Source organism: Lynx rufus, unplaced genomic scaffold (genome assembly GCF_022079265.1).
Source record: "Lynx rufus isolate CCGP_SWC_20201006 ecotype Redwood Valley unplaced genomic scaffold, mLynRuf1.p SCAF_1, whole genome shotgun sequence".
Classification (NCBI taxonomy): Eukaryota; Metazoa; Chordata; class Mammalia; order Carnivora; family Felidae; genus Lynx; species Lynx rufus.
Genome location: NW_025814823.1, coordinates 9,494,850 through 9,520,383, shown reverse-complemented (window position 1 = coordinate 9,520,383; position 25,534 = coordinate 9,494,850). Strand labels below are relative to the sequence as shown.

Sequence of the window (25,534 nt, the reverse complement as noted above, 5' to 3'; positions counted from 1 at the left end):
TTGGCTATTGTTGAAAGAGCTGCTATAAACACTGGGGTACATGTGCCCCTGAATCAGCACTCGTGTATCCTTTGGATAATTTTTTGAGGAACCTCCACACTATTTTCCAGAGCAGCTGCACCAGTTTGCATTCCCACCAACAGTGCAAGAGGGTTCCTGTTTCTTCACATCCACACCAGCATCTCTTGTTTCCTGAGTTGTTAATTGTAGCTACTCTGACCGGTGGGAGGTGGTATCTCAGTGTGGTTTTGATTTGTATTTCCCTGATGATGAGTGACGTTGAGCATCTTTTCATGTTAGCCATCTGGATGTCTTCTTTGGAAAAGTGTCTATTCATGTCTTCTGCCCATTTCTTCACTGGATTATTTGTTTTTTGGTATTGAGTTTGGTAAGTACTTTATAGATTTTGGATACTAACCCTTTATCCGATATGTCATTTGCAAATATCTTTTCCCAGTCTGCTGGTTGCCTTTTAGTTTTGTTGATTGTTTCCTTTGCAGTGCAGAAGCTTTTTATCTTGATGAGGTCCCAATAGTTCATTTTTGCTTTTAATTCCCTTGCTTTTGGAGACGTGTTGAAGAAATTGCTGCGAGTGAGTTCAAAGAGGTTGTTGCCTGTTTCTCCTCTAGGGTGTTGATGGTTTCCTCACTCACATTTGGGTCTTTCATCCATTTTTAGTTTATTTTTGTGTGTGGTGTAAGAAAGTGGTCTAGTTTCATTCTTTTTTTTTAAAATTTAACTTTATTTTTTAAAATTTACATCCAAACTAGTCAGTATATAGTGAAGCAATGATTTCAGTAGATTCCTTAATGCCCCTTACCCATTTAGCCCATCCCACCTCCCACAACCCCTCCCGTAACCCTCAGTTTGTTCTCCATATTTATGAGTCTCTTCTGTTTTGTCCCTCTCCCTGTTTTTATATTATTTTTGTTTCTCTTCATGTTCATCTGTTTTGTCTCTGAAAGTCCTCATATGAGTGAAGTCATATGATTTTTGTCTTTTTGTGACTGACTAATTTCACTTAGCATAATACCCTCCAGTTCCACCCACATAGTTGTAAATGGCAAATTTCATTCTTTTTGATTGCTGAGTAATACTCCATTGTGTGTGTGTGTGTGTGTGTGTGTGTGTATGTGTGTGTGTGTATGTGTGTGTGTGTGTGTGTGTATATATATATATATATACATATATATATATATATATACACACACCACATTTTCTTTATCCATTCATCCATCGATGGACATTTGGGCTCTTTCCATACTTTGGCTATTATTGATAGTGCTGCTATAAACATGGGGGTGCATGTGTCCCTTCGAAAGCACACCTGTATCCCTTGGATAAATATCTAGTAGTGCACTTCCTGGGTCGTAGGATAGTTCTATTTTTAGTTTTTTGAGAAACCTCCATACTGTTTTCCAGAGTGGCCGCACCACCTTCCATTCCCACCAGCAATGCAAAAGAGATCCTCTTTCTCCACATCCTTGCCAACATCTGTTGTTGCCTGAGTTGTTAATGTTAGCCATTCTGACAGGTGAAAGGTGGTATCTCATTGTGGTTTTGATTTGTATTTCCCTGATGATAAGTGATGTTGAACATTTTTTCATGTGTCGGTTGGCCATCTGGATGTAGTTTCATTCTTCTGCATGTTGCTGTCCAGTTCTCCCAGCACCATTGGCTAAAGAGACTGTCTTTTTTTCCATCGGATACTCTCTCCTGCTTTGTCAAAGATTAGTTGGCCATACACATGTGGGTCCAATTCTAGGTTCTCTATTCTATTCCATTGGTCTATGTGTCTGTTGTTGTGCAGGTACCATACTGTCTTGATGATTACAGCTTTGTAGTAGAGGCTAAAGTCTGGGATTGTGATGCCTTCTGCTTTGGTTTTCTTTTTCAACATTACTTTCGCTATTCAGGGTCTTTTGTGGTTCCATACAAATTTTAGGATTGTTTATTCTAGCTTTGAGAAGAATGTCGGTGCAATTTTGATTGGGATTGCATCGAATGTGTAGATTGCTTTGTATAGTATTGACATTTTAACAATATTTATTCTTCCAATCCGTGAGCATGGAATGTTTTTCCATTTCTTTGTGTCTCCTTCAATTTCCTTCATAAAGGTTTTCTATAGTTTCCACAATACAGATCTTTTACGTCTTTGGTTAGGTTTATTCCTAGGTATTTTATGGTTCTTGGTGCAATTGTAAATGGGATCGATTTCTTGATTTCTCTTTCTGTTGCTTCATTATTGGTGTATAGAAATGCAACTGATTTCTGTACGTTGATTTTGTATCCTGAGACTTTGCTGAATTCATGTATCAGTTCTAGCAAACTTTTGGTGGAGTCCTTTAGGTTTTCCATGTAGAATATCATGTTGTCTGCAAAAAGTGAAAGTTTGACTTTTCTTTGCCAATTTTGATGCCTTTTATTTCATTTTGTTGTCTGATTACTGAGGTATGACTTCAAACACGATGTTAAACAACAGTGGTGAGAGTGGACATCCCTTTTGTGTTCCTGATCTCAGGGGGAAAACTCTCAGTTTTTCCCCATTAGGAGGATATTAGCTGTGGGCTTCTCCTATATGATTTTTATGGTGTTTAGGTATGTTCTTTCTATCCTGAATTTCTTGAGGGTTTTTAGTAAGAAAGTATGCTATATTTTGTCAAATGCTTTTTCTACATCTATTGACAGGATCATATGGTTCTTATCCTTTCTTTTGTTAATGTGATGTATCACATCGGTTGATTTGTGAATATTGAACCAGCCCTGCAGCCCTGGAATGAATCCCATTTGATCATGATGAATAATTCTTTAAAAAAAATTTTTTTTGACGTTTATTTATTTTGGAGAGTGAAAGAGACAGAGTGCGAGCAGGGGATGGGCAGAGAGAGGGAGACACACAGAATCTGAAGCAGGCTCCAGGCTCTGAGCTGTCAGCATAGAGCCTGACATGGGGCTTGAACTCGGGAACCACAAGATCATGACCTGAGCCGAAGTCTGACGCTTAACCGACTGAGTCACTAGGTGCCCCATTAATTCTTTTTATATGATGTTGAATTCGATTTGCTAGTATCTTGTTGAGAATTTTTGCATCCATGTTCATCAGGGATATTGGCCTTAATTCTCCTTTTTTGTGGGGTCTCTGGTTTGGGAATCAAGGTTATGCTGGCTTCATAAAATGACTCTGGAATCTTAACTTCCGTTTCTATTTTTTGGAACAGCTTGAGAAGGATAGGTATTAACTCTGCTTTAAATCTCAGGTAGAATTCCCCTGGGAAGCTATCTGGCCCAGGACTTTTATTGGTTGGGAGATTTTTGATAACTTATTCAGTTTCTTCACTAGTTATGGGTCTATTAAATTTTCTGTTTCTTCCTGTTTGAGTTTTGGTAGCGTGTGGGTGGCTAGGAATTTGTCCATTTCTTCCAGGCTGTCCAGTTTGTTGGCATAAAATTTTTCATAGTATTCTCTGATAAATGTTTATATTTCTGAGGGATTGGTTGTGATAAGTCCAAATTCATTCGTGATTTTATCTATGTGGGTCCTCTTTTCTTTTTGAGAAGTCTGGCTAGGGGTGTATCCCTTTTGTTTACTTTTTCAAAAAACCAGCTCTTAGTTTCATTGATCTGTTCTATGTTTTATTGGATTCTGTATTGTTTATTTCTGCTCTAATCTTTATTATTTCTCTTCTTCTGCTGGCCTTGGTTTTTTTTTTTTGTTGTTGTTGTTTTATTTTGGTTTTTGCTGTTCTTCTGGTTCCTTTAGGTGTTGTGTTACGTTTTGTATTTGGGATTTTTCTTGTTTCTTAAGACAGGCCTGGATTGCAATGCATTTTCCTCTTAGGACTGCCTTTGCTCCATCCCAAAGGGTTTGGATTGTCGTGTTTTCATTTTCATTTGTTTCCAAATATTTCTTAATTTCTTCTTTAATTGCCTGGTTGACCCATTTATTCTTTAGTTGGATGTTCTTTAACTTCCGTGCATTTGGAGGTTTTCCAGACTTTTTCCTGTGGTTGATTTTCAGTTTCATAGCATTGTGATATGAAAATGTGCATGGTATGATCTCAATTCTTTTATATTTATCGGCTGTTTTGTGACCCAGTATGTGATCTATCTTGGAGAATGTTCCATGTACACTTGAGAAGAATGTGTATTCTGCTGCTTTTGGATGAAAAGTTCTGAATATATCTGTCAAGTCCATCTGGTCCAGTGTATCATTCAGGGCCATTTTTGATTTATTGATTTTTCTGCCTAGATGATCTGTCCATTGTTGTAAGTGGAGTATTAAAGTTCCCCGCAATTACCACATAAGATTGCTTATGTTGGTGATTATTTTATATATTTGGGTGCTTCCAAATTGGTTGCATAAACATTTATAATTATTAGTTCTTCTTGATGGATAGATCCCATAATTATGATATAATGCCCTTTTTCATCTCTTGTTACAGCCTTCAGTTTAAAATCTAGTTTGTCTGATACATGTATGGCTACTTCAGCTTTCTTTTGACTTCCAGTAGCATGGTAGATGGTTCTCCATCCCCTCACTTTCAATCTGAAGGTGTCCTCAGGTCTAAAATGAGTGTCTTGTGGACAGCAAATAGATAGGTCTTGTTTTTTTTTTTTATCCATTCTGATACCCTATGTCTTTTTATTGGAGCATTTAGTCCATTTACATTCAGTGGACTTAGTGTCAAATATGGACTTATTCAGATATGGACATAGTGTCATTGTGTTATCTGTAGGTTTCATGCTTGTAGTGATGTCTCTGGTCCTTTGTGATCTTTGCAACATTCCACCCACAGAGTCTCCCTTAGGATCTCTTGTAGGGCTGGTTTAGTGGTGATGAACTCCATCAGTTTTTGTTTGTCTGGGAAAACCTTTATCTTTCTTTCTGTTTTTTTTTTTACATTTTTTTTTTTTTAATGTTTACCTACCCCTGAGAGAGAGGGGGAGGGAGAGAGAGAGAGAGGGAGACACAGAATCCGCAGCAGGCAGCAGGCTCCAAGCTGTCAGCACAGAGCTCGACGCGGGGCCCGAACCCACGAACCATGAGATCATGACCTGAGCCGAAGTCGGACGCCCAACCGACTGAGCTACCCAGGCGCCCCTTTTATCTCTGTTTCTATTCTGAATGACAGCCTTACTGGGTAAAGGATTCTTGCCTGCATATTTTTCCTATTCAGCACATTGACTATTTCTTGCCACTCCCTTCTGGCCTGCCACGTTTCAGTAGATAGCTTGGCCACTACCCTTACGTGTCTACCCTTGTAGATTAAGACCTGTTTGTCCCTAGCTGCTTTCAGAATTCTCTCTTTATCTTTGTATTTTGCCGGTTTCACTATGGTATGTCGTGCAGAAGATCAATTCCTGTTACATCAGAAGGGAGTTCTCTGTGCCTCCTGGAGTTCAATGTCTGTTTCCTTCCCCAAATTAGGGAAGTTCTCGACTATGATTTGTTTGACCGCCTTCGACCCCTTTCTCTCTTCTGGAATTCCTGTGCTAAGGATATTACTACATTTCATTGAATCACTTCTCTAATTCCTCCCTTGTGGCCTAGAATATTTTTTATCTCTCTTTTTCTCAGGTTCATCTTTTTCCATAATTTTATCTTCTATTTCACTTATTTTCCCTTCTGCCTCTTCAATCCTCACTGCCATTGCCTCTAGTTTATTTTGCACCTCATTGACAGCATTTTTAAATTCATCATGACTATTTTTTAGTTCCTTGATCTCTGCAGCAATAGATTTTCTGCTGTCTTCTATGCTTTTTTCAAGCCCAGCAATTAATCTTATGGCTATTATTCTAAGTTCTTGATCAGATATATTGTTTATATCTGTTTTGATCAGTTCTTTAGCTGTCATTTCTTCCTGGAATTTCTTTTGAGGAGAATTCTTCCGTTTCGTCATTTTGGCTAGTTTTCTGTCCCTTATGTGTTTTAAAAGCTTGTTATGTGTCCTGCAACTGCGAGCACTAGTGTATTAAAGAGGGGTCATACGCTGTCCTGGGCCTGGCCCTTCAGGAGGTGTTTTTTTGGAGTGTGTTGCTTGTTCTCAGTTGTTATGATTCTGGTTGCTTTATCTCCCTATTCGTAGTGATGTTTTGGACCCTCCGCCAGGTGTGCTTTGATTTGTTCATTGAAGTAGCCCTGGAGAAAAACAAACAAACAAACAACAACAACAAACCAATGGGGGGGGGTGGCGGGAGCAGTGTTGGTGGAAGAGGCCTTATCCCATACAAAGAGAAATGACAGGCGGGAAAAAAAGAAAGAAAAGAAAATAGACCAGGCAGAGAAACTGTATGGCTTAATCCAGAGAGAGAGAGGAAAATAAGGTGATATAGAGCAGGTATAAAGAGAATAGATTACATATATCTGCTTAAACAAACCAACAACCAGAATAACCAGACTAGAGGAGGAAGAAATAAGAAGGAGAAAAGAAAGGAAAAAAATGTATGTAAGGAGAACTGTCCAAGAATTAAATCAGAAAATGCAAAACCGCTGGGCGCCTTGTCTGGAGGGGGGGCTGTCTGGTTGGCCAGCGTCAATCTCCGGTGGGTATGCAGTTACCGGGCGTGGAGGGGCGTGGCTTGGTGTAGGGGGTACCGCCTCCCCTCTGGACCCGCTGTCCCTTCCCTGAAGCCCCACCCCGTTGGTGGTGGGGAGAAAAATGGCGACCCCTCAGTTTTCCTGCCCCGACCGGTGTCCCAAACCACTCAGTTTAGGCCAGCCTCACTGTGCCGCGGGGCGAACGAGGCAGTTTGTCCCTCTCTGCCGACTCCCGCGCCTCCCTGGTGCTCAGCTGGGATTGAAACCCCCGATGTCTTCAAGGGGCTCTCTCCGAGTGCCCCCGGTTCCGCCAATATATGGCCTCTGGCTGGCGGTCGCAGGCAGCCTTTGTCCTTTGAATGGTTATATTCCTTCTTCCCACAACACTCCAGAGAGGGGATTGCTTTCTCCTACTGTGGACTGCAGCTCTGAACTAGTTACTGAGCCAGGGGCAGGCTCCCCTCCTCCCCAGGTGTGCAAACTGGGCAGCTGGCCCAGTCTGGAGAACGCCCCACAGTTAGAGATTGGATCCTTCTCCACCCCTGGTCCATGGTAATTCTCTTGTCCAGATACAGCCCTACACTTTCACAGCCTCTCTTTCTCTTCCTTTCGTTACTCTGCAGAAGGGGATCCCTCCCCTTCCGGCCTACGCACCCATTTTCTCTCTCCCAGTTCACAATCACGCACCGGTGGCCTGCCAGGTTGTCTCAGTGTCTCTGCCACTCTGCAGCCCGGACTCTTGGAATTCAAAGTCCTTTGGCCTCAACACTGCTGTGTTTGAGGGACAAGGGAACTTTGGGTCCCCTGTTTCTCCACCATGTTGGATCTTTCCCCCACATAGACCCATTTCAAATATATCATCAACAATTTTAGAAAGCTTGGATCAAGGAGAAGATCCTACAAACTTGCAGAAAAGGGAAAAAAACAGGTGATCTATAAAGGGTCAGGAATTTGAATGACTTCAGTCTTCCCAACTTAATTGAAGCCTAGACGGCAATAAAGCAGTGCCTTCAAAATTCTGAAGGAAAATTGTTTCCAAACTAGAATTCAGTAGCTAATCAAACTATGACAAACGTACGAGGGTAGAATAAAGGTAGAATAAAATCTCAAAAACTCTACCTCCCATCTCTGGAAAGAAAATGTGCTTTATAAAAGTAAGGGAGTAAACCAAGAAAGAGAAAGACATGTGCTAGACACAACACACAAAGGATTCAACATAGAAGAGGCAAGGGGGCTCCCCAGGTTGAAAGCTGATACGAAGTTGAACAGCCTTGAAAAGTAGGTATTGTCTCTTCCTCCAGAGCAAAGGTTGGGCTTGCTTATAGCCCGGAGGAAAGAATATCTTCCTTTGGAACAAGACCTGCATATGCTGTTCAATATAATAGGTTGGGTTCCCTAACTGAGGATTCTTCTGTAATGCAACCTACTGTACATAAAGATGTCAGCTGACTCATCATGCCCTGTGGGAACTGGGGCTTGAGGACCTGGTGCCCCCTCCCCCCTCCATACCTTGGGTTGGGTTGTCTTCTGAAAGTTTTATAGTTTTAACTTATGTTTAGGTCATCAATTCATTTTGAGATGATTTTTGTATATGATGTGAGATAAGAGCAGAGGTTCAGGTTCCTTTTGCATATGGATATCTGGTTGTTTCAGCACCCCTTTTCGAAAAAAATTTGTCCTTGTTGGCTTGCCTTGAGAACTTTGTCAGAAATTAATTGGCCATATAGGTATGGATCTTTTTCTGGACTGTCTAATTTGTTCCATTGGTCTGTGAGTCTGTCTGTATGCCAATCCCACACCGTCTTCATTGCTGCAACTTTATAGTAAATCTTGGAAACAGACGGTATAAGTTGTCTTACGTTACTCTTTTGCTAACCCATTTTGGCTATTCTATGCCCTTTGTATTTCCATGTAAATTTTGAAACAGCTTGTCAGTTTTTACAAGAAAGGCTGCTGGAATTTTGATGGTGATTGTATTGACTATGGCTCACTTTCAAGAGAATTGACATCTTACCTACATTGAACGTTTCAGTTCATTAATGTGTGAACATACATGTGTCCATTAATGTAGGTCATCCTTAACTTCTCTTAGCAATATTTGGTAGCTTTCCATGTTACATTCTTGAATGTATTTTGTTAAATTTATCCCTGAATATTTCATATTTTTTGGTGATTTTGTTTTTTAACTTTTGTTTTCAATTATTGTTAGTATGTAGAAATGCAATTGATTTTTTTTATATTGACCTTGTGTCCTGCAGCATAATAACTTCTGAGTTACAAAATAAATTTTGAGTTACAAAACTCACTAATTCTAGTAGCTGTTGTAGATTCCCTAGGATTTTCTCCATTAATAATCAGGTTGTATATGAATAAAAGCAACTTTACTTCTCTTCCAATCTGTATGCCTTTTATTTTTTTTTCCTGCCTATTGCAGTGGTTAGAACCTTTAGTTCTAATGTAGAATAGAAGGAATGAGAGCAAATATACTGGGCTTGTTATTTCTTGATCTTTGGGGAGAGCATTTAGTCTTTCACAATAAATATGATTTTAGATGTAAGGATTTCGTGAATACCCTATTGGGCTGAGGAAATTCTCTTCTTAGTTTGCTAAAAATTCTTATGAATGGCGTTGATTTTTTGTCAGAGCTTTTTATGCCTCTATTGAGATGATCATACATTTCATTTCTAGTCTCTTAAAATCCTGTTGATTGGTTTTTAATATAAACCATCTTGAATTTTTGGTATTGACCCTTCTTTGGTCATAATGCATTATCCTTTTTATGTATTACTGCATTTGACTATCTAAAATTTAAAGATTTTTGTATTTGTGTTTCTGAAGGATATTGCTATGTAAATTTCTTTTCTTATAATGTTTAGTTTTGCTGTCAGGATAATGCTGCCCTTAAAGTAGGAGTTGGAAGTTTTTCTGCCTCTTCTTTTTTCTTTCTTTCCTTTTAAAATTTATTTATTTATTTATTTATTTATTTATTTATTTATTTTTTATTTTAGAGAGAGCATGAGCGGGGAAGAGGGGCAGAGGGAGAGAGAGAATCTGACACATGAGGCTCCTTGCTCAGCGTGAAGCTCAATGAGGGGTTTGATCCCATGACCCTGGGATCATGACCTGAGCTGAAATCAAGAGTTGGATGCTCAACCAGCTGGGTCACCCAGGCGCCCCATGCCTTTTCTTGTTTCTGAGAATTTGTTTAGCATTGGTTTTATTTTTTCCTTTAATGCTTTGGGAGAATTCACTAGTGAAGCCATTTGGATCTGGAGGGTTTTTTTGTTTGTTTTTTTGGGGAAGATTTTAAATTTCAAATTGAGTGTCACTGGTTGATATAGGACTATTCAGATTAATCACTCTGTTTCTTCTTGAGTAAGCTTTGGTATTTTGTGACCTTTATAGCATTTGCATATTTTATTAAGCCCTCGTTTGCCTTTTAATATCTCTAAAGTTTGTAGTGCTAGCCCCTCCATTATTTCTGATTTTGTTAATCTTGTTTTCTCTCTCCCTTTCTCGGTCAATATTACTAGAGATATATTCATTATGATGGTACTTCTGAAGAACCAGCTTGGCTACATTGAAACTTTTTTATTCTTCTATTTCTATCTTATTGATTTCTGCTCTTAACTTTATTATGCTCTTTTACTTCCTTGCTGTCTAATTTGCTTGTATTTTTCTGGATTCTTAAGATAGAAGTGGAAAGCAGGACTCAGCAAAATACAATCTAGGGGCCATATCCAGACTGCCACTTGTTTTTGAATGGCTTATGAACTGAGAATGGTTTTTGCATTCTTTTAATGGTTAAAAAAGTCAAAAGAAGAATACTGTTTTGTGACGTGTGGAAATTAAATGAAATTCTGTTATCAGTGTCCATAAATAAAGGTCTATTTGGGGCGCCTGGGTGGCGCAGTCGGTTAAGCGTCCGACTTCAGCCAGGTCACGATCTCGCGGTCCGTGAGTTCGAGCCCCGCGTCGGGCTCTGGGCTGATGGCTCAGAGCCTGGAGCCTGTTTCCGATTCTGTGTCTCCCTCTCTCTCTGCTCCTCCCCCGTTCATGCTCTGTCTCTCTCTGTCCCAAAAATAAATAAACGTTGAAAAAAAAAAAAATAAAGGTCTATTTGAACACAGGCACACACACTTGTTTACATATTCTTTATGGCTGCTTTTGTGAGCTTGAGTCATTGGGACTGAGATTTTGTGACTTTCTCACTGTTTTGCACTACTTGGGTGCACTATAATCACTGTTTCACGTACCTTGTATATCATTGTACTGTGACATTCTACTTTATTATCAGCACGTACCCATCACGTTGAAACAAAAGATGAGAAAAATGGACTTGACATGTTATACTTTTATTTTTATTAAAAAAATTTTTTTTAATGTTTATTTGAGAGAGAGAGAGAGAGAGAGACAAGAGTATGAACAGCGGAGGGGCAGGGAGAGAGGGAGACACAGAATCCAAAGCAGACTCCAGGCTCCGAGCTGTCAGCACAGAGCCGGATGGTGGGTTTGAACCCACGAACTGTGAGATCATGACCTGAGCTGAAGTCAGACACTTAACCTACTGAACCACCCAGGTGCCCCTATTATTATTATTTTTAATTTTAATTTTTTATTTTAGAGAGAGTGAGAGCATGCACACATGGGGAAGAGGGGCAGAGGGAGAAAGAGGGAGAATCCTAAGCTCAGCGATGTGAGGCTTGATCCCACAACCCGTGGAGTCCCGTGAGATCATGACCTGAGTCGAAATTAAGAGTCAGACGCTCAACTGGCTAAGCCACCCAGGTGCTCCAACATGTTACACTTCTAAAGTACACTAGAGTATAGATTATCAAATATGATGACAAAGCATTGATTATTATGCGGTGAGACTATAGCTGTGCTAAGGAAATACAGTATATGCTGACATTTACCAGACTAATCACTCATCACAATGTTCCCAACTCACAGGAAGACAATGGCCAGAAAAATTAGAAAATTGAAAAAGGAACATCTTAACCACAGCAGAATTTCTTCACAGGATTATTAAAAATGAAAATCAGACTGTACCCAGATTAAGTTTCTGAGTATTTCATTTGTTAGTCAAGTAAGGAAGTCATTTACTAGTGATGGTGCCTTAACTAAATCGCCTTTGATTGTAGTAGCCAAAGAAATGTGTCTGGAGAGAATAAACTTGTTTAAAGCTATTAGCCTTTTGGCAAGAACAGTTGCTGCAAGGGTTGAGAACATTAATAATCAATTAAAAAACAAAGCGAATGATTTCGAGTGGTTTTCCCTGGCTTTTGCGGATTGACAGAGGTTACCAATACAGCTCAATTATTGTTATTCAAGAAGTCAAGTCTAAGCTTGAAGTTTTTGAAGAATTAGTTTTTTTTATTTATTTTTTTTTAATTTTTTTTTCAACGTTTTTTATTTATTTTTGGGACAGAGAGAGACAGAGCATGAACGGGGGAGGGGCAGAGAGAGAGGGAGACACAGAATCGGAAACAGGCTCCAGGCTCTGAGCCATCAGCCCAGAGCCCGACGCGGGGCTCGAACTCACGGACCACGAGATCGTGACCTGGCTGAAGTCGGACGCTTAACCGACTGCGCCACCCAGGCGCCCCTTGAAGAATTAGTTTTAATGATAGTGCTCAAGGAATAACTGCTGACAAAAATATTTACAAGACATTCGGAAAACACTAATTTTGTATGACCCGAGAGGTGGGATCGGTTAAGATGCGTTACAATTGATGGAAGTAAAAATATGTCTCTAACAGAAAACGGCTTAGGTGAGCAAATTTATGAAACTGTGGAAATGTAAAGCGGCTAAAATATAGGGTTATTTATTGTATTTATCAGCAGGTATTTTGCAGAGAATATTTGAGTGTAGCATGAAATACAGAACTGGTCGTGTTGCTCCTGTGGACTTAGTCATTGTTAGCTGCGTGAATTTTGATCAGAAGTAGAAGCCGAAAACCCTGACTTGCCCCACCACATTGCAGTTCAGTGGCTTAGTAGTAACCGTAAAATTCTATTCCAGTCTTTTGAGCTTTGGGCTGATTTGAGATCTTTCCGAATGAGAAGAACTGCTCTCAAACCACTGTGCTTGAACACCGAATGGCTTTGGAAGTCAGTTTTTGCTGCAGACTTGGTCATGTTTCTTAAAGTATTCAACCTAAAATTATAAGCCAAACCGTGCTTATATGCAAAATGAAAAGTGATTTCGATGCCAGCGAGTGTTGTTTGAATCACAAATAACATTAAGCTGTTTTAGGTAGCTTTGCAGGCCATCAGAAGTTAAGGTAAAGAAAACGAAGTCGCCGTTCCCACTCAGGGTTGCAGTAGACGTATTTTCTGAGCTCGGTCTCAGACTTTGATGCGAGTGCAAAGGAAACGACCCTATTACAAAATCTGTTTCGTTGTGTGGTTGAGGCATTTGCACCCACCTTAACCTCCGATTGGAGGTGATTGATCTGCAGTGGAAGGACATACTGAAAGATGAAAGACAAATATTAAGAGAAGATTTAAGTCTGTAGATATCTTCCAAACAATGAATATGCTGAATTGAAATCGTGTGTATGTGACGGCCCGGCACCTTTCAGGGTAAAAAGACACTTTCAAACATGAAATACATACATTCTTATTTAAAAAGTAGCATTACCATATGAACGTTTGCAGTTGATTTTGATTATAGGGAACGCTAATTTTGAATCTCAACTAAGTGAAATATTATCCCCCCAAAAGAACTTCATTCTTACTAGGAGACTGGTTTTATAACAAGTTGCACTCAATGGTTATTACTCTAACCTAAAATGTTTACTGTCTGATTCTTTATACAAAGAGTTTACTGACCCCTGCTTTACATCAAGATATTGGTTTTTATTTTGAGAGAAAGAGCGAGAGAGAGAGAGCGAGCATTTGGGAGTAAGGAGAACAGAAGTAGAGAGAATCATGGGGCTCTATCTCACGACCATGAGATCATGACCTGAGCTGAAATCAAGAGTTGGATGCTTAACTGACTGAGCCACCCAGGCGGCCCCTACATGAAGATATTTTTATCCTGCATAGTTGTGTGACAGCACATATTAGCAGAATTAGTGCTTTTAAAAGAAAATAGTATATGGAACAGTTTTTTTTTTTTTTTCCTTACCGGACTTACTAATTACAGCTCATTCAGTATGAGATCTTATTGCTTTGTGTTAATGTTCTAGTTTGACGAAGAGGCTTTGCCCGGTTACCCTGTGTTCTGTGGGTAGATCTGTTAAATGCTGAAGTTTCTAACTGTGCAAAGCTAGTGTACCTTTCATTGTGGTGTAATTCTAAAGTAACACAGATGCTGCCTTCAAGGAACTTATGCTGGGGGAAGGGACTAATAATCAAAACACATAAAGGAAACAGCTTTATTTTTAAGAATGTACCGGAGTCTGTTGAAATGCCTAGAACTAGATGTGCTTAATTTTGAGGAAGGGTTTTTGAGCTCCTTAAGAATAGATAAGATGTAGAGAGAAAGCCAAGCTCACACCAGAATTTAATTGCCTCAGAAAGGCGTGGAGAAACTTTGATGTTCTCTACTAAGTGGATCCTTTGGTTTACTGTTCTGGGAAATAAGCAGGGCAATTTGGACTCCTCCAGGATGCCGTTCGTCTATATCTCTGAAGTCCCCCCAATTTGTAGTCTTTAGTGGCAAGTGTCTTGGCATTTGGAGCCTTTGGATGATTCTGGGAGACTTTTGGGAAGCCAGGAAGAAAAGCTAGAATTACCGGGCCAGAGAGCTTTGGTAGAAACCGGAAGGTCAGACGATGTTCTTCCTAGCATCTGTAGAAGGGGAAAGAAAAATGATAGTTATTTGCACAGACAGGAAGCTATAGAGAATGATGAGATCATAGAAGGTTACAATTTGAGGAGCAAAAGGGGCTCAGGTAGTTTCATTCACAGGTTTTTGCTTAGATTTCAGTTGTATGGGACAATTAAATACATATAAACGATGCATGGACCACACTACAAGCTGTTCCTTTAAAATGTCTTCCTTAAGTGTGACTTTTTGGGGGAGAGCATGGCAGTGAGGTCTTCTTCATCGTCGTCGTCTCCTGATATGCACCGATAGAGTTTTTGACCCCGACTGCTCCCTACCCTGGCGTGGGTGTAGGAGGTTGGGGTAGCTTGAGCGGCTTCCGGGTTACCCTGGTTGGAGGCCAACCGCGGCCGCCCTCCCCCCCGGGACCCTATGAGAATCCGCAACACACGCCACCATTCTGCCCCGATCAAGGATCAAGGCCCAAAGGGAGCAGCCACCCACCGCGACAGGGCGGCAGCTTGGGGGGGGGTGGGGGGTGGGAGGCTGATTTGGGTCTCCATTCCCTGGCGCCCCCTGGCGGCTGCCCTCACTCCTTATTCCAAGTACCCCGCGGGGTCCCAGCAGTGATTTTGGCTACTCCCCAGGGGAGCAGCAGCCTCACCCCCAGGGTTCTCCAAGGACATCTACACCATTTGGATCGTGGTAGAGAAAAAAGAATGTCTAATGAGTTGGAAAGTTATTTCAAGCCTTCAATGCTTGAAGACCCTTGGGCTGGCCTAGAACCAGCATCTGTAGTGGCCAGTAACCAACAGTACAGTAATACTCAAACAAACGAAGATCCTTTAGCGAAGCTTTTTGAAATTCACCCAGAAGTTTCTTGTGACAGGAACATCTTGGACAAATCTTTTTTACTTGGGTAATTGAATTGAACCCTAAGATGGAGACTGAATAATTAGTTGAGTCTTCTTGGTATTTTACATCACATCAAGTACTGTTGATAATAGAGAAGACATACGGTAGAATAATTTGCAATATTTAGCTCTTTGGAAGTGACTACCACCTTTTCGAAGATTGACAGTTTCCAGATATTTAACGTTCATGGTTATATAATGGATATTTGTCTTTTCAATAGCTTTCCCAATGTTTTAAAATAAAACATTTTGTCTTTCCAAAAAGAAAAAGAAAGTATGACCTTTTGTTTGGGGGGCCAAAACGTTTTAGGGAGAACTAATTTCTGCAGTTATATGTTTCTACATGGTCAAAAATAAATTGAATAAAATCAAGCTCATCTTTTTTTTTTTTTTTTTTTTTTTCAACGTTTATTTATTTTTGGGACAGAGAGACAGAGCATGAACGGGGGAGGGGCAGAGAGAGAGGGAGACACAGAATCAGAAACAGGCTCTGAGCCATCAGCCCAGAGCCCGACGCGGGGCTCGAACTCACGGACTGCGAGATCGTGACCTGGCTGAAGTCGGACGCTTAACCGACTGCGCCACCCAGGCGCCCCAAGCTCATCTTTATTGTAGTTACAGCTTGTGGTAATTATAAACGGGAAAACTAGTGTCAATTTATGTACCTGTAACATAAACCAGTAGTTCAGAGCTGTGTAATTTCTGTGTTATCTTCTTGGGTGTTCTTTTATGATCTCCTTTGTGCTTCCAAAATTAGAAACTCTGCTCAGTATTATAAGATGCATTCAGATAACCTCAAAGAATGAGAGAACCATTTTGACTTTGAAAGTACTTTTAAGCAGATACTTTTTTTTTTAATTTAATTTTTTTTTTTTTTTCTGTTAACACAGTGCCGGATGTGGGGCTGGAATCCACGATCCGTGAGATTATGACCTGAGCAAAAGTCGGATGCTCAACCGACTGAGCCACCCAGGCGCCCCTAAGCAGATATTTTAAAGAATAAGAAAAAATGTTCTAAAGTTGGTGCTGAAAACTTAATAAGAAGACCTTATGTGTTCTCTTTAGTTCTCTTCAAGAAGATGAATTTGGCTGAGATTTGTGACAATGCAAAGAAAGGAAGAGAATTTGCACTTCTTGGAAACTATGACTCATCAATGGTATATTACCAGGGGGTGATACAGCAGATTCAGAGACATTGCCAATCAGTCAGAGACCCGGCTGTCAAAGGCAAATGGCAACAGGTAAGACACGCTCAGGTGAGGGTAATAGTTTGTTATACTTGAGAGACCAGAGTTGGACCGTTGGAGGACTGTTAGTTGGAGTATAGACCGTTGGACTATTAGTTGGAGGTTTTGTAAATAGTTGTTTCTTATTTGTCTGAATACTGAAATGTATTTAAAATGTACTCTGAATAATTTTGTCTTGCCTGGTGAATATTTTTGATAATATCTTTCACGAGGCATATTTTGCAGATACTTAATTGTCATGGAATCTACTTGTAATTTTTTAAATTTTCATGATCAGTCACCTAGTTGTGTGTTTATAAATTTTTGATATAAGGTATTTCTACTCACCCTTTTCCCTTTCATTTTTCCATGGAGTTTTGACCCATTTCACAAAACTTTTCCTTTAAGAAAGTTTCCTCCTTCTTAAAAGAGTATTTTGAAAGACTCCCTACAAATACAAAGGAACCAATAATCTAATAAAGCTAATATATTTGCTGTGTCTCTTGACTGTACAACTTGATTATATAATAGTACAGTTAATAAAAACTTGAATTAGGATTTCCCCACTTAGTCTTAAAACTTAAAATCCTTTTAAAATTAAAAGTACAAAGTCAAGCATTTCTTTGAAGTTTCTATTTAATGTACTAATGCCTTTCAAGTGTTTCTTCTAATTTTTCCATGTCAGAAATTGATATTTCACTAAGGTTTCAGGGTAAATTTGACTTATTTTCTGACTTAAGTGTTACCAAATTATGTTGAGTGAGAACAATATACTTGCTTTAACTCCAGTTGAAATTTGTAGTTGTGTTCTATCCTGCACAGTAGCCACAGGCAAGAGTGGTTTATTAATCTAGCACGGAAATATTTTTGACAATTCCTTAATTGTGTTAAATAGTGACCATTTCTAGTCATTTATTTTTACGGTTCATTTCCCTTAGGTTCTGTAATTTTATTTCTCCAAGTATATAAAGCATATATTAGCAGTTGAATTTTATCTAGATTTTTCTTTTCTCTACAGTAAAGTATACTTTCTGGTCAAAAAACAAATTAGAATTGTTAAAAGGAATTTATGAATATAATTTTCAATCTATTATCTATTTGCCTTTGAAAATTAGTTTGGTCTCAAAGTTTGAAAACACAAGAAGTTCCATGTAGTAGGAACTCAGTGAAGTTTTTTAAATGAGGGAAAAAATCTTGCCTTTGAATTCAAAATGAACTTTATCCAACACTTGAAAGAATTTAAACAAGGCCAGAAGAATTCAGGTTTTAGGTGAAAGAGAATGTAAATAAAAATCGGAGGGGCGTCTGGGTGACTCAGTCGGGTAAGCGTCCTACTTCGGCTCAGGTCTTGATCTCACGGTTAGTGAGTTCAAGCCCCACCTCTGGCTCTCTGCTGTCAGCACAGAGCCCACTTCGGATCCTCTTTCCCCATCTCTTTCTGCCCCTCCCATGCTCGTTCTCTCTTTCTCTCTCAAAATAAATAAATAAACTTAAAAAAAAAAAATGGAACTGGGTAATGCTTAGTATTACACCATTTCAGGTTTTCAGATGTTTGTAATAGGCATTTCATATTTAGTGATATTCGGAGTTAGCCTTTCCTAATGCTGGTGAAAATTCTGGCTGATAGTATTCTGGAAGCTATTTTACAAATATGTTAAAAGGATTTAGCATAACATTTTAGATTTCGGGGAATGGTTACCTTGTTACTGCCTTACTGCTTGTTTTAAATTATAGTAATGGTCATCACATTCATTGGTAGAAATAGAGTTCCGTTTTGAAAAAATCACGACTACTTCCCTTACAAAAAGTGCATAATGTCTTTTTTCAGTCCAATTCCTGCCCTCTATCTATATTACTTTACATGGTTCTTTGTTTTTTTAACGTTTTAATGATTCATTTTGCATACTTTGATATTGAGAAAACTTGCATTCAGCAGCAATTTGTTATTTGCCATTCATGTAAACCGTAAACAGTTTCTAGCGTAAAGATTGTTTCCTTTTAAGGTTCGGCAGGAATTACTGGAAGAATATGAACAAGTTAAAAGTATTGTCAGCACTTTGGAAAGTTTTAAAATTGACAAGCCCCCAGATTTCCCTGTGTCCTGTCAAGATGAGCCATTTAGAGATCCTGCTGTTTGGCCGCCCCCTGTACCTGCAGAACACAGGTAAATGGGACCTTATAGTCTCTTTGGGTACTTTTATAGGTGACTGATACTCTGAATGAGGAGAGTGAAGCTTTATTTAAACAAAGTATGGAAAATATTTTGGGGGTATGTAAATTTAATGCTTGTTTACAATTTTCACACCTCTCCATTTATATAGAGTTTATATTTGATGTAGAATAGAAGTAAATCATTTGTCATATATCTTGCTTTTAGAATGTTTGACTACTCTAATCATAACAATGGAAATCTGCTAGTCCTAAAATTTACCAGTTAAGTGAGTGAGGTCTTTTAGATTTCCTATCAGCATCAAAGCTCGGATGGCTTTTTTGTTTTAGAACTTTTTTTTTGCTTTAGAAGATTCTGACAGCTTTAGATGAAATGGTGGACCGATTGGATTCATGTGGTTGGGCCTGCAGCCAGTTTCCAGAATCATAATGTAGAAGGAACCTTATCATTCCTTAAAAGTTAAAGGTCAGATTCCCCAGTGTGGTCTATAATACTCTAAATTTTATCTCCCTGGTGCCCAGCCTACGCATCATCTACATTAAACCCGTCTAGTCTTGTTTTTTCCTGTCTTTTTGTCTTTGCCCAGTTTGTTTTCTTCAGGGGATTCCCATAATCCCCATCTGAGCAATTCATATTCATTGTTCGAGTCTCAGCTCAACTGTGTTTTCTCTCTGCAGCCTTTCTCAGTTTGCTCAAGCACAGCAGTTTGTTCATAGCAGTTAGCACATTGCATTTCTTTGTCTCTTCACAAAATTAGGAGCTTTGCTAGGGCAAGGGCCATGTTTTTATTTTCTCAAAACGAATTATGAACAACAGACTTCTGTTGCTAAAACAGTGTTCGATACATAGTAGGCATTCAACCGACATTGAATGAATAAGTCCATTAATTTCACAAGTGAGGAAATTGAGACCTGAGAGACCCTCACCTATAAGCTGAGCTAGACCAGGATCTGAGGTTAGGTCTTTCTGGCTTTCAGATCGTGAAGTGCTGTTGTGACCAGAGTGTTGCGTCATACAAAATAAGTTTCCTTTCGGTCAGTAGCTGTGATCATGTGTTTAACTTGTTGATCTCAGAATTTTCTAAAAGCTTTTAAAAAACTGTGAAAAGTGGTTAATTTACTCCTTCAGGGTTTTTTCCACAGACTTACAGATAATTTTATGATTCCCATCATAAAAACACTAGATGATGATTCTTCTCTAAAGTCTGCAACAACATAGCCCTTTTGGCAGATGTAACTACTTTCAGGTGTTTTGGATTAAGATAACCCTTATCTCTCCAAAGTCAACATTTCAGGAGTCATAGGGTTGTTACCATGGAAGTCCCAAAGTAAATACCGAAAAAAAGAAATAATGGCATTTTGATTGATCAGCACTTGGAGATTTTATGTATGTATGTGTAACAAAATACCTTCGTCTTTCTCTGAAAGGCATTAATTCAGAAATATACTTCTAGTTTACAGCTAAAAGCTGAAAATCACCTTATTTACGTATGTTAACATGTAACATTATAGAAGCTAAGGCATACAATGTGTTGATTTGAGATATGTATATATATGGCAGTTTGATTACCATGATAGCATTAGCTTCCACCTCCATCGTGTCACATAATTGTCTTTCGTGTTTGTCTGTGTTGGGGGGAACAATTGAGATTTAGTCTCTTAGCACCTTCGAAAATTGTAATACAGTATTGTTGTATATTACCTCTATGCTGTATGTTAGATTTCCAGGACTTATTTATCTACTGGTTGCAAGTTTGTACCCTTAAGCATCCTCCCAATTCTCAGCCCCTGATGTTTAACTCTCTGTTGTTACAATTTTGGTTTTTACAGAGTCCAGGTATAAGTGATATCATACAGTGTTTGCCTTTTTCTGTGTGACTTATCTCACTTAGCATAATGCCCTCAAGGTCCATCCATGTTGCTATGGATGGCAAGATTTCCTCCTTTCTCATGGCTGAGTAATATTCCACCAAATAAGCAAACACTTAGATGGTTTCCATAGCTTGGCTATTGTGAATAATTCTGCAGTCAACATGGGAGTGCATACATCTCTTCCGTATCCTGTTTTTATTTCCTTTGGATATGTAGCCAGCTACCAATTGATGGATCATTTGGTAGATCTATTTTTAATTTTTTTAAAGAACCTCCATACTGTTTTCCACGGGGGCTGAACCAATTTGTATTCCCATTATCAGTGAATAAAGGTTCTCTTTTTTCCACATTTTTGCCAACACTTGCCTTTTATCTTCTTGATGAGGGCCATTCCAACAGGTGTGAGAGGTGATATCTCATAGGGGTTTTGATTTGCATTTTCTTGATAATTAGTAGTAATGAACATTTTTTTTCTGTACCCATCGGCCATTTTGGATGTCTCATTTGGAAAAATACTTATTTTTGTTCCTCTGCCCATTTTTTTTTTTTTTATAATTTTTTTTTTCAACGTTTATTTATTTTTGGGACAGAGAGAGACAGTGCATGAGCAGGGGAGGGGCAGAGAGAGAGGGAGACACAGAATCGGAAACAGGCTCCAGGCTCCGAGCCATCAGCCCAGAGCCTGACGCGGGGCTCGAACTCACGGACCGCGAGATCGTGACCTGGCTGAAGTCGGACGCTTAACCGACTACGCCACCCAGGCGCCCCCCTCTGCCCATTTTTAATTGGATTTTGTTGTTGTTGAGTTGTATGAGTTCTTTATGTATTTTGAATATTAACCCATTACTCAATATATGGTTTGCAAGTATTTTTTCCCATTCAGTAGGCTGCCTTTTCATTCTTGACTTGTTTTTTTCTGTGTAGAAGCTTTTTAGTTTGATGTAGTTTCACTTGACTTTTGCTTTTGATGTCCAATCCAAAAAATCATTGCCAAGACCAATGTCGACGAGTTTCTTTCCATGTTTTCTTCTATGAGTTTTACAATATCACATCTTATGTTTAACTCTTTTAAATCTAGTTTGACTTCATTTTTGTGAATGGTATAAGATAGGTGTCCAATTTTATTTTTCTGCTTGTGGTTATCCAACTTTCTCAACACCATTTGTCGAAGAAACTATTCTTTCCCCATTGAGTATTCTTGGTTCTCTTGTCAAATATTAGTTAACCATAAATGCAAGGGTTTATTTCTGTACTCTGTGTTCTGTCCCATTAGTCTTTGTATGTGTTTTTATGACAGTACTGTACTGTTTTTTTTTTTCAAGTTTATTTATTTATTTTGAAAGAGAGAGAAAGCGCAAGCAGGGGAGGGGTAGAGAGAGGAGAGAGCAAGAAATCCGAGCAGCTCCACACTTGGCAGTGCAGAGCCTGATGTGGGGCTTGCGCTCACGGACGGTGAGACCATGACCTGAGCTGAAGTTGGATGCTCAGCTGACCGAGCCACCCAGGCGCCCAGTACTCTACTGTTTTAATTACTAAAGCTTTGTAGTATAGTTTGAAATCAGAAGTGTGATCCCTCTGGCTTTGTTCTTTCTCATGATTGCTTTGGTTATTGGTGGTCTTTCTGGCTTCATACAAATTTTAGATTTTTTTCCCCATTGTTGTGAAAAACACTATTAGAATTTTGATAGGGATTGTGTTAAATGTGTAGATGGCTTTGGGTAGTATAGACATTTTAACAGTGTTAGTCTTCCCATCCGTAAACATGGGGTGTCTTTCCACTTGTTTGTATTTTCTTCAGTTTCTTTCATTAAAATTTTGTAGTTTTTGTTGTACAGATCGTCACTTCCTTGGTTATTAAATTTATTCCTAAGGATTTTATTGTTTTTGATGCTGTTGTGAATGGGATCGTTGTCTTTCTTTTTTCAGATGTTTCCGTGTTAGTTTGTAGAAACACCACTGATTGCTCTATGTTGACTTTATATCCTGCAACTGTACTGAATTTCTTGATTGGTTCTAAGAGAATTTTGATTGAGCCTTTTAGAGTTTTTTATGTATAAGATCATATTGTCTGCCAATAATGACAACTTTTGCTTCTTCATTTCTGACTTGAATGCCTTTTTTTTTTGTCTTGCCCAATTGCACTAGCTAGGACTTCTAGTATTACACGGAGTAAGAATGATGAGAGTGGGCAGTCTTGTCTTGTTTCTGATCATAGAGCAGAAATTTTCCATTTTTCACTGTTAAGTATGATGTTGGTTGTGGGCTTAATTGTATAAGGCCTTTATTATGTTGAGGTGTGTTCCTTCTGTACCCAATTTATGGAGGGTTTTTATCATGAAAGACTATTTTATTTTGTCACATGCTTTTTTTTTTTTTCATCTATTGAGATGATCATACGATTTTTAGTTTTCCTTCTGTTAATGTGTTGTATCACATTTATTGGTTTGTGATGTTGAACCACCCTGATATCCCAGGGATAAACCCCATTTGGTCAGGGTATATCATTCTTTTGATGTATTGTTGAATTTATATTCAATAGGAATATTTTGCTAATACTTTGTTAAGAATTTTTGTATTCATTAGGGATATCGGACTGTAGTTTTTTTGTAGTATTCTTACCAGGCTTTGATATCAGGGTAATGCTGGCCTTGTAAAATGAATTTGGAAGTGTCCCCTCTTTTTGATTTTTTGGAAGAGTTTCAGAAGGATTGGTGTTAACTGTTCTTTAAATGTTTGGTAGAATTTGCCAGTGAAGTCATCTGGTCCTGGAAATAATTTAGAATATAGGAAATATCTGTTCCAAATTGCTAGAGCACCATGATTTATTTTAAAAAGCTGTGGCCGCAGATATTAACTCTAATATTTGTGGCTCAAACTGAATAAAAAAGTGTGGCTGGTAATTTCCCATTGATGAACACTTACTGAAAACTTCTTATTAGAGAAACATCATTAGCCCACTGTTTCCTTTTATTTATCCTCTGTTAACTGCCCATAACACAGATTTTATTTATTTTTAATCCTTATTCTTAATGAAAGTGACAGATGAATGGACCAGAATGTATTTCTCTGAACTTCGTTTCTCCATACGAAACCAAAAAAGAATTTTCCCTGTATATAGCCATTATATATAAAGATTTTTTATGGACCAGAAAACCTTAATAAAAACAAATCCAAGACTATATATTGTTTGGGGGAGGGGTGGGGGGGGTGGCGGTGGGTTGGGTGGGAACAGGTTCCCATTCTCATGTATGTCATCAACAACAATGGGAAAACTTTTGATAACTTCACAAGGTTCTACCAGTGGAAGAATTCTTGAGTATTGTGCATGGGCTGATAAAATAAGTAAATACTAAGATTGTAAGTTTAGGGTTTGAAGTTTTGGGAGGTTAGAGTTGTATAATATTTTCCTCCTTTTACAGTTTTGTTTCTTCTACAGGTCACATACAACAAAACGTAATGAAATTTTCACCTAGAGATAGTGGGTAGTGGGTATAGTCCTTAGATATTCTTGGTTTCATGGGAAGGCACTTGAGTTAAATCCATGAGATCTGAGTTTGAATTCCATTCCTGCCACTCACTTGCTTCAGGACCTTGAGCGAGTTATTTAATTTCTCCAAATGTTAGTTTTGTTGTATGTAAAGTGGGAATCTCTCTACCTGATGGAATTAATTAAAAGAATTTAATGCCTAAGTAACTGACATATAATGAGTAATTAAAATGAATGGTCACTTCTGGAATAAAGCACTGCAGTATTATTGTTCAGATAAATAAGAATAACAATTAAAAAATTATAACCTTCTTTATAAAATTCCTTTATTTCGTCCCTGCTCATTCTGCATACATCCTTTGTTTTCTGAAACATCATGAATAACTCTGGCAGAGAGGTTATGATTTTGTAAATGTCCAAGTCTTGTGAAGTGGGTGATCATTTTCAGGGAAGGGATGAAAACTAATTAATGGTCACTTACTGTGTGTTTTATAAGCATTATCTTATTGAAACCTCCAACAATTCCACGAAGTAGCTACTGTTATTCTTTGCTCACATTACTATTGCTAATTTATTATTATGAACCCCATTTACAGCTGAGGAAATTGAAGCTTATGGAGTTTGTTATTTTCCCAAAGTCATCTGAATAAGTGGCAGAACCAGGATTTGAGTCTAAATCTTTTCACCTTATTTATATCTGCTTTGCTGTGTTACTTTCCTACATGTATTCAGTGGTATCTATGGGTGTGTTTTAATATATCCTAGTACATAGATAGATCTCTTACCTACTTGGTTAAATTCTCATTAGAGATTGTGAGAGAATAAAGAAGCTGAAGATACTTATTGATATTTTATTTTATTTTATTTTATTTTATTTATTTATTTTTTTAATTTTTTTAACGTTTATTTATTTTTGAGACAGAGAGAGACAGAGAGAGACAGAGCATGAACGGGGGAGGGGCAGAGAGAGAGGGAGGCACAGAATCGGAAGCAGGCTCCAGGCTCTGAGCCATCAGCCCAGAGCCCGACGCGGGGCTCGAACCAGCGGACCGCGAGATCGTGACCTGAGCTGAAGTCGGACACTTAACCGACTGAGCCACCCAGGCGCCCCACTTATTGATATTTTAAATATAGTTACGTTTGTTTTTTTTTTTCCCCCTATGGGAACACTACACTGGAATTAGAGTGTGAGTCAATAGGAGAATATAATTTACCTTGTTTCGGACAAAATGTTTCTGGGATGCATCTGATCTGTTTGGCATTAGTTACAAATTTGGCAACCCCGCTTGTAGTTCTGTCCTTTTCACTCAATGGACTTCTCACACTTGTAACACTTCTCAATCCCTGTTTCTGCACGCTAAGATAATCCTTATACTGTGGTTTCCGGCAGTGGTTTGTGCATCGTTTCAAGTTATGCCTTATATGTCATATGTCTGCTGAGTTCCATCATGATTCCATGTTTTTTTTTTTGTTTTTTTTTTTTTTTAATTTTTTTTTCAACATTTATTTATTTTTGGGACAGAGAGAGACAGAGCATGAACGGGGGAGGGG

At 38.7% G+C, this 25,534-nt stretch overlaps 1 protein-coding gene and 1 pseudogene across 1 annotated transcript in view; both read left to right on the top strand.

The window, feature by feature from the left end:
• Window positions 1-25,534, top strand: part of KATNAL1 (katanin catalytic subunit A1 like 1) — an 85,890-nt gene that overhangs the window by 7,354 nt on the left and 53,002 nt on the right. The window contains exons 2-3 of the mRNA XM_047078345.1: window positions 16,295-16,470; window positions 18,459-18,619. Of these exons, the coding sequence (XP_046934301.1) occupies window positions 16,309-16,470; window positions 18,459-18,619 (323 nt within the window). The 5' untranslated portion in view covers window positions 16,295-16,308. The remainder of the gene's footprint in view (window positions 1-16,294; window positions 16,471-18,458; window positions 18,620-25,534) is intronic.
• On the top strand, window positions 14,577-15,238 carry LOC124507183 (M-phase-specific PLK1-interacting protein-like; annotated as a pseudogene).